The 16,291-nt window shown below is 40.3% G+C and overlaps 1 protein-coding gene across 3 annotated transcripts in view; it reads left to right on the plus strand.

The window, feature by feature from the left end:
* Positions 1-6,725, plus strand: part of PWP2 (periodic tryptophan protein 2) — an 88,132-nt gene extending 81,407 nt beyond the window's left edge. The window contains exons 5-8 of one of the 3 annotated variants that reach the window (XR_015543857.1): positions 4,496-4,831; positions 4,942-5,169; positions 5,454-5,898; positions 6,390-6,410. Coding sequence is in view for 2 of the 3 variants with exons in the window: in XM_087400379.1 (XP_087256505.1) it covers positions 4,496-4,831; positions 4,942-5,169; positions 5,454-5,681 (792 nt within the window). In the remaining variant the exon portion in view is untranslated. Of the gene's footprint in view, positions 1-4,495; positions 4,832-4,941; positions 5,170-5,453 lie in introns of all 3 variants that reach the window. The other 2 variants (XM_087400379.1, XM_087400378.1) reach the window with 2 other exon arrangements.
* The last annotated feature ends 9,566 nt before the right edge of the window (positions 6,726-16,291 follow it).

The raw sequence follows: 16,291 nt of genomic DNA on the forward strand, positions 1-16,291 counted from the left end.
GGCATGCTGAATTTAAGCTGCATAATGGGCTGTTGTGGTGCAAGGACATAATTCACTTGGTGCAAGATTCAAAGTACCGACTGTTGGTCTTACAGGAAATGCACTCATCTCCTATGGCAGGACATGCGGGTATTACTAAGACATATGAAAAGGTTAAACAGAGCTTTATCTGGGATGGCTTGTGGCGGGATGTAGTTAAATTTGTCAGTGAATGTTTGCCTTGCCAGCAAAATAAAGTGGACAGCCGGTTACCCGCGGGTCTCTTGCAGCCATTACCTATTCCAGAAGGCAAATGGACTCACATTGCGATGGATTTCATCATAGGGTTGCCTTCCACAGAGCGGGGATGGAATAGCATTTTTGTGGTGGTTGACAAAATGACAAAGCAGGCCCATTTCATACCCACTAAGACCCGTTATTCAGCATCATAGGTAGCTTGGTAGTTCATCGAGCATGTTTTTAAGCATCATGGTTTCCCTCAGGAGGTTGTCAGCGACAGAGATGCAAAATTTATGGGTCACTTTTGGCAGGAATTATTTACAGCAATGGGTACTTCCCTTACACCTAGCACTGCTTACCATCCTGAGACGGATGGACAGTCAGAAAGGCTGAACAAATGGCTGGAGGAGTATTTGAGGCATTTTTGTCATGACACACAAAAGTTTTGGGATAAGTGGTTGGCACTTGCTGAATTTTGTTACAATAGTACGAAGCACATCTCTATTGGCATGAGCCCGTTTGAGGCTATGTATGGATGCACAGTGGGTATGCCATCTTTAGTTGCAGACATGGCTGTGAAAAATCAGCAAGCAAGAAATGACTTGGAGACTATGGATACCCTTTTGCAATTGGCTAAAAAGAATATGCAGGATGCCCAAGCCAAGCTGAAGAAGTATGCGGATGAACGCAGGAGGTATCTGTCTTTTGAAGAAGGGGATTATGTGCACTTACGCCTTCTATAAGAACCGTTATGCCTCGCACTTACGCCTTCTATAAGAACCGTTATGCCTCGCTGAAGGGTAACACCAACACGAAGCTGTCCCTTCCCCCTTCACTACAGTGGTAAAGCTCCCAGATCTCATGGTGGGCAAAGAATATGCTCCTCTGTCTTGACTACCCCCATCGTACATAGCATGCAGACTCACTGCTCTCTGGGTATGCCTGCTGCTCTCCTTGCCTCGATCCTCAATTGGCGGGACGAAACCCGCATCTGACCAATGGCAATCCTCAGTGCATGGAAGACTCCTCTGTCCTCGAGATAGCACAAGACAAGGCATTTGGCAGCTTTTTTGGCATCTTTCCTCTCAATTTGAGTGAGATCGTAGACATTGCTTATTTAGCATTCTGATTTTGGCAAATTTGGGGGATTTTTGAGGCCAGGGGTAGTCTATTGCAGAAATTGCATGCATGAGCATTGACTTTGGCTAGAGATTACAGAACATTGAGTCACATTTGCAGAATTGGAGCACAATTTGAAGCTTTGTCCCATTTGCCCCCCTTTTGGCATATTTGCCTTCTCCAAATTTGGGGCTTTTGCGAGATTTGCTGATTTTTGCAGTGTCTCTTTGCCTAGTACAAGTGACATTTGGGGCTTTTGAGTCACATTTGCTTAGATTTGCAGTGACATTGGGCATATTTGGTTTCATTTTGGGGGTTTTCCAGATTTTCCCTCTTTTTGCACATTTTCCTCTTGCCAAAGTTACCTTTTTCAGCTCTTGGATTACCTGGTAAGACATTGTTCTCTCAATTTCACGCACTCAGCTTGCAAGAATTTGGGGCTTTTGCTCCGTATCTTGCATTGGCTCTCATGCTTTGTGGACGTCAATTTCAGGTTCATTGGAGCAGATTTGTGCATACATTGGGCCAGATTTGTGTAGCACTTTTGTAGGACAACCCTTTGTAGGGGTGTTTTCCTTGGACAGACATTTGCACTTTTGCAGTCTATCTCTGCAGGACATTTGTTGGGGACGGACTTTTGCATTTTGCTCAGTGTTGAACAGCCCTTGTGGCATTTACAATTGCAGAGCATTGCTGTTATTTTTTGAGTTGACATTTGCAGATTTGCAGTCCACTCTTTGAGCAGCCAGCTCATTGCATTGTAGCCTTGAGGCTTTGACAAATGCAGGGCACTTTCTTTTTAGGAAATTTTCATTTGCAATGGCAAAACATGAGTCACTTGGAATGCTTGCTGCTGAGGACAGACTTGATGGTGCCAACTTTCCCATGTGGTCGTACTTGGTGCGCCACCTGTTTGTATCTAGTAATTTTTGGGGTATTGTATCTGGATCCAAGACTAGACTTGTCTCTCAAGCACAGGCATTTGCTGCCATTGTATCTAGATCCAAGACTAGACTTGTCTCTCAAGCACAGGCATTTGCTGCCCCCACAGCAACTACTGTTGCCACTTTTGGTTCATCTACCACTTCTCCCGCAGTGCCTGTCATAGTGCCTTCCATACCTGAATAGATTCATTGGGATCAAAGAGATGCAAGTTTCTTTCATACTTCATAGAAGTCTTCTTCATGAAAAAAAAAAGAGAAGAATCTGATTTCTATTTCAGCCATCTCCACATTTGGATTTAGAGTTCGTTTTGATGGTCATCGTTGAGCCGTGTATGATGACGGAGTATTTTACTCATTGGGGCACTTGTCAGCGTGCTGTATCACCTTGATATATTTGAAAAAGAAGCGCTGTTGAAGCTAATGCCATTTGCTGAATCTGTGATTTTGAAATTCGAATACTCAATTATGGCATGAAAAATTAAGGTATCTAAGCTTTAACAATTTGGTTTAGATGCATTCAAAGGACATGGTGGTAGATCTCCCACCCATGCATGCATGTCTGTGAGGGATGGTTATTGGGGAAAATGCATTGGTCCCCATTTCCAAAAGATGGGACCCTTGGTGAATCTAGGAAGCTGCATCTAGTACATAGTAATGTGTGCGGGCCAAGCCGGACAGCATCACTTGGGGGCTACTTATACTTTGTTACTTTTGTGGATGACGTTAGGTTCACTTGGATTTATCCCATGAAATCCAAGTTAGATGTCTTCTCTGCTTCAAGCATTTTCTTGCCTTGGCAGAGAATGAGAGCGGGGAAAAACTCTTGACCCTCCGCACTAGCAGGGGGGTGAATAATTATCCTCGGAGTTTTCAGATTTTTTAGCAGCCCGGGGTACCATACATCAATGCATAGTGCCATATACTCCGCAACAAAATCGATTTGCAGAGCAAAAAGATAGAACATAAATGGAAATGGGCAAGTGCATGCTTAAGGGGAAGTCTTTGCCCCCGATAAATTCCAGGTGGATGCCATTATGTGTGTCAACTATGTGCTCGATTGAGCACTCACTTGAAGACCATGACCCCTTATGAAGCATGGACAGGCCGCAAGCTTGTAATTTCTCACATGCGGGTGTTTGGATCTCTAGCATAAGCACATCTACCCTCTCAGCTGAGGCATAAGCTTGATGATAAAGGCCATTTTTATTGGATACAGCTCACAGAGCAAAGGATACAGGTTGTTTCAGCCGAGCAGAAGTGGATGCCTAGGTTTGCCTTGCCAGTTGGATTCTAGTGGTGCAATTGGTTTAGATGCCCTTAAGACAGATAGAGGATTTGCAGAGAGGAACAGTGCAGGGGTGAGCCCTTGGTGTAAAGCATTTCCAATTTCAGAAGCATTAAATAAATACCGAAAGGGACGCCAAGGTATTTGGGGCCAGTGGGTGCATTGTGTACCATTTTCACAGAGCAGAGGCATTCTAGCCTCCCCTTTGTTGTTGTTGAAGTTTGTGTGACTGAAGCTTCCATTGTGGCTATTATGAGGTTTATGACTGAGTAGAAAAGGATCACTGCCCTTTACTTTGTTGAAGGCTGGTTACATGAGGTAACTCAAAAGAGCTGTGCAATCCACCTTGGGATCAATTATGCCAAGTATTCTCTTTTTTAAGCGGGAGAAGGGTTCTTTGTGCAGAATTTGCCTTTGTATGCTTGGTGCAATGTCGTTAGGACCATAAGAGATTGTATATCAATATCCAATCCCTTAAGTGTCCTATCAAAGTTCAGACAAGTGCCTTTAGAAAGGGATGTATTAATGAAATCTTGGCATCTGGGTGCCCTTAAAAGGCATCTGTTGGGAAAGAGACAGACCGATTTTATATAACAAATTTCTGGCCATTCCTTATACAACGTAGTTCATGGGAAAAGATCATATATCATTCTTCTGTAAACCACTGGCTGTGTCATTAATGTGGCCATCCTCTGTTGTGCTAAAAGACTACAAAGCTTCCGGGGAACTTGTATAAATTCTCTTTTGTGTTCTCCAGGTGGGAAGTTCAGTTTTCTTGCTCATTTGTTTTTTGTTGAGAGATCGACTTCTCTGAGGCATTATGAATTTCATGGAATTTCAAGTGATGAGAATTCATGTGATGGAACATTCTTGTAACTGTGTTCAAATTAGGGGAAATGAATTACGTCTGAGGATTGTGTTGTGATAGGTTTTGCTACGGCGATTCCAAATAACCCACAATCGCTCTCTCGATGGGGTCCTTGACTTCCTTAATTCCAAACGCATGACTGAAGCAGGACCCATTGATCTGATTGATGATGATTTAAGTGATGTGGATGAAGGCCAGGAAAGGGGCAATCTAGGCAGGGATTTGCCAGGAACTGCTGCTAATGCTGGAAGGCCCATTGCTCGGACAAGGTGCCTTCAAATTTCCCCAACTGGAAGATCTTGGGTTGCTGCCACAACAGAGGGGGTACTTCTGTATTCTATGGATGACGACCTGGTGTTTGATCCCACTGACCTCGACATTGATGTCACCCCACAGGTATAGATGATTTCTCAGTATTCCACATGCGTGAGTGTAAAGCAGGAGACTCTGTGATTGCATGGTATTTTTTGTCCTGTACTGACCTGCTAGATTTTGTGTCTTTTCAGGCAATAGACACTGCATTAACCGAGAGACAGTACATACGGGCACTTGTGCTGGCATTGCGGTTGAATGAACCCAGATATATAAGGAAGTGTGTTGAGTCTGTACCTCCATCAGATGTGGCCACGGTGGCTTTGGGCATACCACTCCCACATATGAGCAAGCTTCTAGAATCTGTTGCAGAAATTCTTGACAGCTCTCCACATTTGGAGTTCATGCTACGTTGGTGTCAGGTTTGTTTACCATTCTCTATCCTCTCTTTGCCTCCTTTCCCCGTCCTATGTACCGGGCTCCCCCCCCGCTTTTCTTCTTCTCTCTCTCTCTCACTCACACACACACACACACACACACACACACCCCCCCACACCCACACCCACACCCACACGCACACACGCACGCACAAAAAATGAGCGCCAATCTAAAAATATGTGCTTTTTGACCCTCCTTTCTGTTTGGGTCATTGGTGCGTCACATTGGCTCAAAGGTGTTGTCTTATTTGGTTATGTTCATTGTTTAGGAGCTTTTCTGTGCCCATGGTCGGAGTATTCAGCTGCATAACAATGAATTACTACCCCCCTTACGGGCACTACAGAAAAACATAACAAGGCTTCATGAAGATCTTGCCAGCTGTTGCAGGATGAATCAATATATGCTCCAGTATTTATGCTCTGCTCCAAGCCCGAAGAGCTCGTCTCTGGAGGCCACTCATACACAGGGCAAAAGGCAATTGCAATCCAAATCATGAGGTGAATATATTAGCCACCCCATAGGCTGTATTTGTATTTCTTGACAACCAGTTGGTTCTTTAGGAGAGGCCTCTCTAGGATCCATCGAGAGTTTGTCGAACTGATAATGGAGCAGCAAATTCTCGTGGATATGATTCTGAGAGGACTTATTTTCTTTTTGGGATGCACATTGAGGCCTTGCAGAAAGGAGACCATGGGGTTTTTCCAGAATGTCAGGTAGGATTTTATTGCTGACAATTTCTTGCCACAGCTATGTGTTCTGATAAAGCACTTTCCAGGAGAAGGCAATCAATGGGTGAATGTTTACATTTAAGAAATACATGGAATCATTGGGCTTCTATGCAGTCTACAAGGGGTAAACATATGACGTGTTCTATAGGGAATACATAGGCTTTGTGAACACTGCATCAAGGGTGATTGTCTTTTGTAATGCAGTGCTTGAGGGTGGTTATTTGCCAGATACAATGACCACTACATACGTTACTAACCCATGACCGCTACATGGTTACCAGATCTAACCAATTTTTAATGAGCACAGGACCTTTTCGCACGACGTTTGGAGTTTTAGTTTGTTATCTCCAGAGAAGAATATTAGACCTATACTGCATGGACTGATGCCACAGTTTCAAGACACAGACAGCCTGCCCTTTTGCTTTGAATTTGTTATTTTGTGACTCTATAAAACTCTCAATATTTTCAATGCGTAGGAACATCACCAAAAAATAGGCAAAACCAGACCACATGAAATCGTAACAAAAGCCATTGTGAGTGACAAAACTACAGAGCAGGCTTTAGGAAGAAGGGCCTTTTGAGGCTGCAAGGACCCTAGAGGCACAAAGCAAGGAGAAAGCAGCCAACAATGTGAGGTACCTTGAGCAACAGCCATGGAGCAAATGTCAATATTATCAAGGGCCTCACTAGGTCGCTACTCGGGCCTAGAGTCATAAAATTAGTTGATTATGTGGGAGCATTCAACCTTTTTTAGTAGATAACACCACGGAGTGCACCTTTGTGATGTGATATAATGGATGCCAAGGCTAGGGGCAAAAGAGAGAATATGGGAATACTTGCGTTAATGTAAATTATGGATTTTAATCTATTGTCCACAATCTACTTTCTTGATGTGTGTAGTTACAACAACGTTGCTCATTCAACTTTTTGAACTAGATATCTATTCAATGCATGCTATATCCATAAGGCAAGATGTGAATCCTCGTGATGGACATTAATATTAGCTGCAAAATAGGAGCTTGTCAAGCATTGTCTCGTACCCTTCTTTGCCATGATAGAAAGACATGAATCCTTGTGATGGACATTAATATTAGTTGTAAAATATGAGCTTCAAGAGACATGGTCAAGCATGTCTTGATAGATTCAGAAGAGTTTTCTCTCCCATGCCTAGTTCCCAAAAGAAGATATCCAAAGTATAATGTGGGTTAAAAAGGGAGGGCAAACATACACTTTCAAATGTGGAGGTGGAATAAGCATTAACATCGGTCTCTCCAAAATGTGACACTTTGCTCTAGTGTTACATGAAACTAACATCTAAAGTTAGATATATCTTAAGTTGTTGCAAAATAATTGTAAGTGGAAAGATGTAGGAATGGTCTTTTGGGTATTTAATCTATGAAGTTAGCTTTCTTAATTAGTATCGTGGAGAGTTTCAAGAGATTTGGTCAACGAGAAAACAAGGCTAACAATTCTCTCCTTTCTAGGCAATGCATGTGATTCAATTTTATTTTTTGGCCCAAGTGAGGGTTTAACAAAGTACCTTAGGTCTCCTTTTGAGAACTTATGAATTCAAGGAAATTGGTTTTTTTGCGTAGTAGGGCTTCTATATTAAAATGTATTGGTAGCCTTTTTATTTTTATTGTGCTTTCATTTTGTTGATATAGAAAATGTGATCGTTTAACCATAAGGCTAGATTGACGTAAAGAGGCACAACAATTGATTTGAAAACACCAGCAAATTAAAGGCAACATACATTTTTTGGGTTGACATCTCATCTTCTCACCCTGTAACTTATTAAAAGATTCAAGAATGCCATAGAGAGAGTCCTGGTCGTTCAATATGTTAATTGTGAATTTGTATCTGCCCTCGAAAACATCATATTGCATTCAAGGTGCATATGGTTGTAATGATGTATTCCAATGGTGAAACATCATTGAGTAGATAGCTCACCCCTACATTATAAAAATTGAATATTGACACCATCAAACATCATCATCATAAAGTGGCTTGATTAGCTACATTGGAAGCAAATATTCACTAACATCCTCGATATTTGACTTCATGTGGAATGTTGATTCCCTTGTGTCTTTGTTGTTTCACAATTGTCTCTTCATATCCACACTTAAGTTATAATGCATCCTAGAATGTAGAGCTTCTCCTTGCTTGCCTCTAATCAACAAGCGTCCTCTAATCAACGAGCGTGCCTCTCTTCACCATCCCTTCCTCTTCCTATCCACTCCTTGCCACTCCTTTTCTTCCACGCCCCCGCCTTTGACAGGTTGCGTGCAACTCATTTTGGATGGACTTGCAGTTTGTGTTAGGGTTGGCCATTTGTAATGTCTTTGTGTTTGCCCTAGCCTTGTCTCTCAACCCATTTGGACTGTAGTAATGTAAGGCCTTGCTTTCTCTCCACCTTGCTTGAGCCATTTGATCCCTCGTGCAGGTCAAATGGGCCACCTTTAGCCTTAGCCTTTGCTCCCCTTTTCTTGGATGAGGGCACCCTCGCCTTCTATTCCCTAGGGCTCCGTATTCAAGCCTCTTCAGAGAGTCTTCACTTTTGCCCCCCTCCTCCCACTGCCCCAACACACCACCCTTTCTGTTTTATTTCCTTCCTTTTCACAATTCTTCACAGAGTCTTCACTTTTGCCCCCCCCCCCCCCCGCCCGCCCCTCTTCCGCCCCAACCCACCACCCTTTCTCTTTTATTTCCTTCCTTTTCTCTCCTTTTCACAATTCTTTTCTTTTCCCCTTCTTGCTACTACTAGCTGGAGATGTTTGACAAAGGTGATTATGTTCTAGACAATGACCTTTTGGTCTAGCTAGAAGGGCTCACATGTAGCGCCTTCGATACCCCCGCCACCCGGATCTTCCTTTTCCAAGAGGACAAGTAACTTGAGCGAAAAATCTATACAATCTCTTTCAGGGTTTAAAAAAAGAGGGAAACATGGATATGGAAGTGTAAGTCATTGGGAGAATCCTTCAAGGACACACCTATGGAAGTGTATGTCATTGGGTAAAACCTTTCCCAAATAGACTTGTAAATATTGGCACGTGCTACCATTTTCAAGGCGTCAATGGGTTAAAGTATACTAAAAGTTCATATAGAGGCTTTTATAAGCTAGAATGTAAAAAAACCTAACCTTACAAATGGGTCTAGATGACTTGTGCTGATCAATTTGAGTACTTGGAGGATTGAATTTGAATCTTGTATACGAACGTTATGTTAAGTTTTGGGCAAATTTTATCAAAATTGAAGTTGTAAATATTAGCCTAGGAAGCTTGGAGAAGGCTCTAAATTTACCATTAGGCTAATTTTCGCCCCTATTTTTTGCCTTGATCCCTTTAGGATCGAGGTAGTGGTGGGTTGCACTATTAAGCCTCTATCACCCGTGCTGACAAGTTTAAGATTGGGTCTAGACGAGTTGAGCCTTGGAAGGTGACCACATTCAAGATGTTCATCATGCACGCGGGTTGGGAGGTGACAACATTTATGATGTCACCATCTACTAGGGGTGTTTTGCTACTCTAGCTTAGCTCCTTGGACACCACTTAGGCATCGATGGAGCAGAACCTGGTGTACCTTGGTCCTCATCTCCATTAGGAGGGGTTTGGAATAGAGTGAAAGGCATGAAAAATGGCAAGAGGGTGGGAAAGAATTGCAAAGCACATGCTTGAGAGTTGAGAGGATGAGACCTTAGACATAGAGAGAGACCTTTTGTAAGGAGAGTAATCAGATGTGCCTCATCCAGAGAGCCTAAAGTACTGCAATCTTTCACCAAATATGGTGTCGTAGAACACTATTTAAATTCTTCTTGGCATAGGTTCAGACCAATTGCAAGACCAACATCAATACATCTCTCCCCTACCTCCACCTCTGCCTCCATCCCTCCCACTCTACCCCTATACCCCCCTCTCCAACCCACCACCACCACCACTTGACCATCCAACTACTTTTGCCCTCCCTGACTTCAAACAAGCCCTCTGCATCTTACCCTTTTTATCCAACCTCCTTTTAAGCCTCATGATCCCTTGCCTTTCCTCCCTTTTAATCGCTTCTAGTCTCAGGTTCCCCAGTCACATCCCACACTATAGCCCCGTACAGGGATGTTTTTATCGAAGGTATAGAAATATAGTATTATAATATTCTACGAAATTTTAATAAATTATTTTTTAAAGTTTCAAAGCATTGGCGAATTCTATCTTTTTCTAGAATTTTTGTTTCAAATTTTGGCAAAATATTATTGACCATTTAAAAAACTTTCTATTTCTATAAATATACTAAAAGCTACCTCTTTTTTCCATTTCAAAATCCAAAAGACATGAAATAGCTAACATTTAAGATACTATAAAAGTATGCAAAGAATAAAATTATTCAAGTATAATGAATATCCTTCAATCCATTGAAAGAACCAATCCCTTAGCCAAGCACTGAATGGGGATTAAGAGAAGGGATAGAGATCTATCTTTACTACTACTACCATGTGGCACATTTAAACCTCATATGAATGGTTGTTGAAAAGTCTATCTCTAGCACTTAGTTTTCAACTTTATTTCAATGCAACGCATAAGAGGAGGGGTGTGACTATGTGAATGTATAGAGTGAACTTAAAATGAAACAGAACTTAGTTTTTAGCTTTATTTCATGTAATGCATATGAGGGGTGTTGTAACTATGTGAATGCCTAGAGTGGACTTTAAATCAAACAAGCATGCTTCCTATGTAGGAAAGGAAAATCTGTTATCTCTCTCTTCAAAAGAGTCCAAGAACAGTAGTAGATGAGTTCATCTTTCAAAGACACCAATTGGTGAATATATACCTAAGGAACAACACAAAAAGCCAAATAAATGACCAAGTGTTGAATCTTATTACCCTTATAAGGTTGATAAACGACACATATAACCGAATGATACAACCAAGTGTCGAGATAATTTAAAAACAAGGTGAAGGAGTCCTTATAACGACATCAAAGATCAAGTATTATGACCAAATGTTGAAATGCAAACTTACTTATCTAACTGCATCTATAATCGAATAATACGATTCAATGCAGAGAGAGAAGCACCATTCAAACGTATGACCCAAAATATGACTCAAATATTACATGAAAAATCAAGCTATAAAAGTATTATGCTAGAAGGTCAAATACACCACTACGTCCCACTTGCATATACTTATTAGTTTAGGAACATAGAATCTGCTAGGAAGCCATAGTCCCTTAAAAGATTAGGACATTTTTTAAGTGTAAAATTTTGGGATTCTTATTCCATTGGCCTTCTTTTATTTTCTTTATATCCCAAAAAAGTATAATTATTTGCACCATTAGACATCCATAGAAATTAACTACCCCTAGATGCCATAAAAGAGTCCAAATTTATAAGGATCTAAATTATCAAGGGTGCTCCAACCAATACTGCACGTGTGCAATGTAGAGACAAATTAATAAATGCAGCAACTTGAGCACTCATCTACTAGGCATGTAGAAAAGCATTCCCCATTTTTCTCAATCTCTCTTGCATCGGGTTGTTTTCTTGTATGCATGTCCTTAGTGTAACTTGCATTGTTTGTGTAATTGTGCTATCCATTTTTGTGATATTTGAAGTGCAATATGATGCAGCAATGTATGGATCCATAATAAATTGTGTATCCATATTTGATTGCCAGAGGTAGCTAATCTTTTTGTTGAATGCATTTGGAAAGATGTCTTTTGGTTCACGTTTTAAAAATAATGTTGGTTTTGTTATCGAAGCTCTTAATGAAAGGATATGTGTTTCCAATGTGATATGCAAAGAGTCCAGCCATTGGAAGAATGTGTTGGTCATGCTTGTGTCAATATTTTGTATTTCTTGGTAGATGCAGAGATAGGTTTCCCTTTGCTTACTTTTGTCAACATGATCAATTGAGTAAGTATCATTGTTGAATGTAATGGTGGTTTGGGATAGTGGAACCTGCAAAATCTTCTCTTGCCTTTGATGCACGTTCTTGTATGTTTATGGGTCTGTATTTCTTTCATGTTTCCATTTAGAAAATACTTGTTGCATGTCACGTGTTCATCCACAAACTGTACCACCTCTTCTTCATTGCTTGAATCATATTTTGGTGCTTTCTTAACCCACAATATTCCGTGCTCATGTTGGCTTCCTCTGCTTTGGAATTCTGTCACAAAGAAGTAATCAATGACGCTACCAACAATGGAGTGGTCTTTGCACAGTAGCTGTATCATATTTCGTAGTTTGTGCGTGTAGTAACGTGCACACAAGGTGGGATTTTGCCTTACTAGTTGCATAATAGCTACTGCATCTACCAGTTGATTGTTTTCTGTTATTCCTTTGTTGTATGTTGTTTTAAGGGTGTTGACCAAAGGCTCCCATAGTCTCTCGGCACAGGAGAAGGTAATAAAGAAGCATCATTGCCCCAACTAATGCATCATTGCAAAGGTTTTTTTGTGTAATTTTTCCTTGTGGTCAGGGGAAGTGCATAAGCTTTCAAAGTCCCTATATCCAATTCCTGATCTCAATACTTGCTCGGTGTTGGTGTTGCTTTTAACGTCTCGTGCACATAGCAGCTTGTTTTTTAGCGTACCTTTCCTTGAGCGCACCCATATAGATTGCATGACTTGGTGGATTAGAACCTTTATTGCTTTAAGAAAAAGATTAGCAATGTTGTGAGCAAATTTTAGTGACCGGTGAGTTGTCTCCCACTTTATTATGTCAAAATATGTTAGTTTGCTATTGTTAATTGCTCTTGGGAATCCAAAAAAAAGGAACCAAAAATTCAACTCTTCGCTATGCTTATCTCTGAAGATACCTAACGACCTTTGATTTTTAGATGGGGTAACATAAATTGCTTGTATCTCAAAATCTATAACTTGCTCTGCACGGTAACCAAATTATGCACTAGTGTGTCTGTTTCTATGTTGTCCTCTTCCACAAGATTGAAACCACCCTGATCCTCGCCCGCATTGCAATTAGTTTGTGGTGTTGCTCCTACAAGCATGTCCTTGTACCAATTGTTGTTTATTGTGATGTTGTTAGATTTTGTACAATGGTGTATCTATAAGTGTCTTTAATGCTTTCATAAGAGTGTATGGTCAAACTTTGCCCATCACAAACATTGATTTGTATTGCATTTTTCTTTTTATTCCCACGATTATGACATGATCATCATTTAAGAACCGTGGCAAAACTCGTTGTATCTTGTTCGTGTCTGCCAACACATTCACTATGCTTCCATTGATGCCCATTTGGCCGTTGAAAGTCATTTCTCTTATTTGGGTGAAAGCAAGTCTAGGTACGACTAGGCATTCCTCCACATCATTTACTTCACACACTGCAGGCAGTGATGTATTCAAACAAACATTTGATGGGACAAAAAATTTGGGAAGAATGCTTCCTTTGATTTCCTTTTTGCATTCAAAACATATTCTATAATGCTTCTCCATAAATTCCACATTGCTATCTTCTCTTCTTCCTTGGATCCATTCAAATGTTGCCTTCTTAAGATGTATTGTTTGTTTCTTGAAAAGCAATCTCTCACAAGAGAAGCAATCATAAGATGGAGTGTCTTTAATGTTTTTTATATATATTTTTACTTGATGTGAGAAATGTGCAAACATTTGTAAGAACTTATCGCAGGAAATACTATTGTCAATAGAAATTCTTTCCCTTCATTTTGTTTAGACATCTAGGGTGAAAGAAGAGACCTGTTCCATATGAGCTTGTAATTGTTAATTACCTCCACTAATCATCTCGTCTCTTGCTCATTTAATTTTTAGAACCTTGTGTCTAAGAGTCGAAATTGATATGTTATAAGAGGGAAAAGCTTTTTGCATATATTTTTTCATACTAGTATATTTTGTTTGACCTTCTTTAAGCACCAAATTCTTTAAGCATTCATCCATGTTTGAAGACCATCATCTTCTTTTTGGTACATGGCTGACAAATTTATATGGATAAATGGTCATAGGTGATTGTTGGATCAAGAACAAGCAGAAGACATTATCAACATCTCTTGATATTTTTGTTCCCTTGCAAATTCCACATGCATTCTCGTACAAGGTAGAGTTTACACCAATCACTGTCAAAGTACCGATAACTTGGCCAACATTCCACAAGAAGACATAAACCATACTAATTATATTTTAGAAAACTTGAAAGACCATAAAGAGAACTTTGGTAGTTGGACCCGATTGCCATAACCGATGGGTTGGATGTGAGTGTTGAAAACATGTGAAAGATATGCTCCAAGTGATGAGTCTTTAATAGGCACGATTATCGTCATATCAAGCATATTGAGCGTAATAGGTTGAGTGTTCTTCTTACAACCAACATTGTGCAATATAAACTTTGCCTCTCCAAAGACCTTAAAATTTTTGGCAATTTTAACATCATCCGTGCTCCAAAAGGTAAGTTGCTTTCGCACATTCACAAATAGCAACAAGCGCCTTAGATAACCACTATTAGAACAAACATGAAGTGACCAAATTTTTTTTAAAAAAGTAGTGAATGTACTTAAAAAGCATAGGTCTTACTATTAGGAGATCTTCAGGAAGGTCGCCATCTCCTACGATCAATTCATCCAGCTACTTGTATGAAGTGCCTAACTTTATGATAGTTGTAGCCAAGGTTGCTAGAGGAATCTAATTTCCCTCTCCCTTGTTTATGAGATTTCTACACCTCTCTTTGAATTGGCAGATGGTTCCTTGAGGGTAGATTTCTGGAACAACACCAAATGGTTCTATCCTCTCTACCCTAGTAGAAGGATCGAAGGCAATGCTATAGTTAGTGATTCCGCCATCATTCCTCAGGTTTTTGGAGAAAACTGAGAAATTGTTCACTCTTATACAATCACCCATGTTTAGGAACTTCACAATTTCTCCATAAAAGAGCTCGTCAACGTGTAAGGTTATAAAACCTAAGCCAACCCTATCCAACAAGATCGACTTTCAAGCATCTTTGATAATCGTCCCATCAAATACACAATTTTTTATTGTCAAATCTATCTCCGAAACTTGCGAAACCCTCACTATTGGCTCAATTTCTAGACCACACCAATTGTGTGCTTCATGGAGAGTGGGCACATTGACATTGTCTACACCGGGTGGGTACTCTTCCTTCACGTCAACCAATTTTAGTTTCTTCTCATCCAAAACCTCAATTTCACCAATCTTACATTTGGGGCATGGCTTGCTGGCTACAGTTGTTTTCACAATAGGGGGTGGTGAAGAACTTAGAAGAGAATTGACATCACCTATAAGTGAAGGGCTAACAACATGCACGGTCATAGGGGATTTGTCTGTTGCAAGGACATTGTCTCTCTTGGCTTCAAGATGGATAAGATCTGTTTCAACAAAATTTGATCTATTAGACTTGTGGGCTACTAGTGATAGAACACTAAGAAGGGCATTTATCGATGCACTATACAATTCATCACAACACTTAGAAAAAGGAAAACAATTGCATATATTTACATTTTCATGTCATTTGATTTTTTGAAACTAAGAAGCATTGCTAGTGTGATTATTTTCATTATTTAAATCATTCTTTCAACTTGTTTTGGTGGTGTTGCATCGATTCATGCTATTGAAGAATTGCATTTATTTTTAAATTCTTTTTAATTGTGAGAATTGAAATGTGGGGGATTGACCTATATGAGATTCAGGCAACCAAACCATTACAAACTATTACACATTTACACACAAGAGAATCAACCAAAACACACTCACAAAACACACAATTTGTGTTTCACTCTCCTATCTCTTTCACTCTATGCACCCCTTAACCTTAGACCTCAACTAGAAAATATTAATCTCACTAAACTCTCGACACATAAACCAAATTATTTGCCCGTACAACCATACTCACAACACGAGCTCTCAGCTCAATCGAACACATACACCCTTCAACATGAGCTCTCAGCTCAATCAAACGCACACACCCTAAAAGCTCTCAAAAAACACATCGAAAGCCATCCAACCATACTCTACAAGATCCATTGACAGTCCCCATCGCAATCATGATGAATTTGTATCGTAGCATCGAATAAGAAGCCTACACACACCCTAGACAATCCCCATCACAAACATGATGAATCTCCATTGCAGCATCCAAGAAGAAGCCTACACACACCCTAGCTTATCTCTCCCACTCATCATTGGGTTGGATCCATATAATGTATAGATCTCTACTCCCTTCTGGGTCATGACCCATTTCAAAATGCATACATCTAAGCCAGGGGTCTTTTAACAGCTTGTGCATATTAGATGGTCTGCTATGGTCACCAAGGACCATTATGAATTAAAAAATCACACGGTAACGATGAAAATTTGGTGAGATAGCTATCCTCATAGCTCGTGAGTGACTCTAAGGTGCCAACAATCATAG

The sequence above is a fragment of the Dipteris shenzhenensis genome, chromosome 29 (genome assembly GCF_047967505.1).
Source record: "Dipteris shenzhenensis isolate YYH24624 ecotype China chromosome 29, Dip_SZ_1.0, whole genome shotgun sequence".
NCBI lineage: Eukaryota > Viridiplantae > Streptophyta > Polypodiopsida > Gleicheniales > Dipteridaceae > Dipteris > Dipteris shenzhenensis.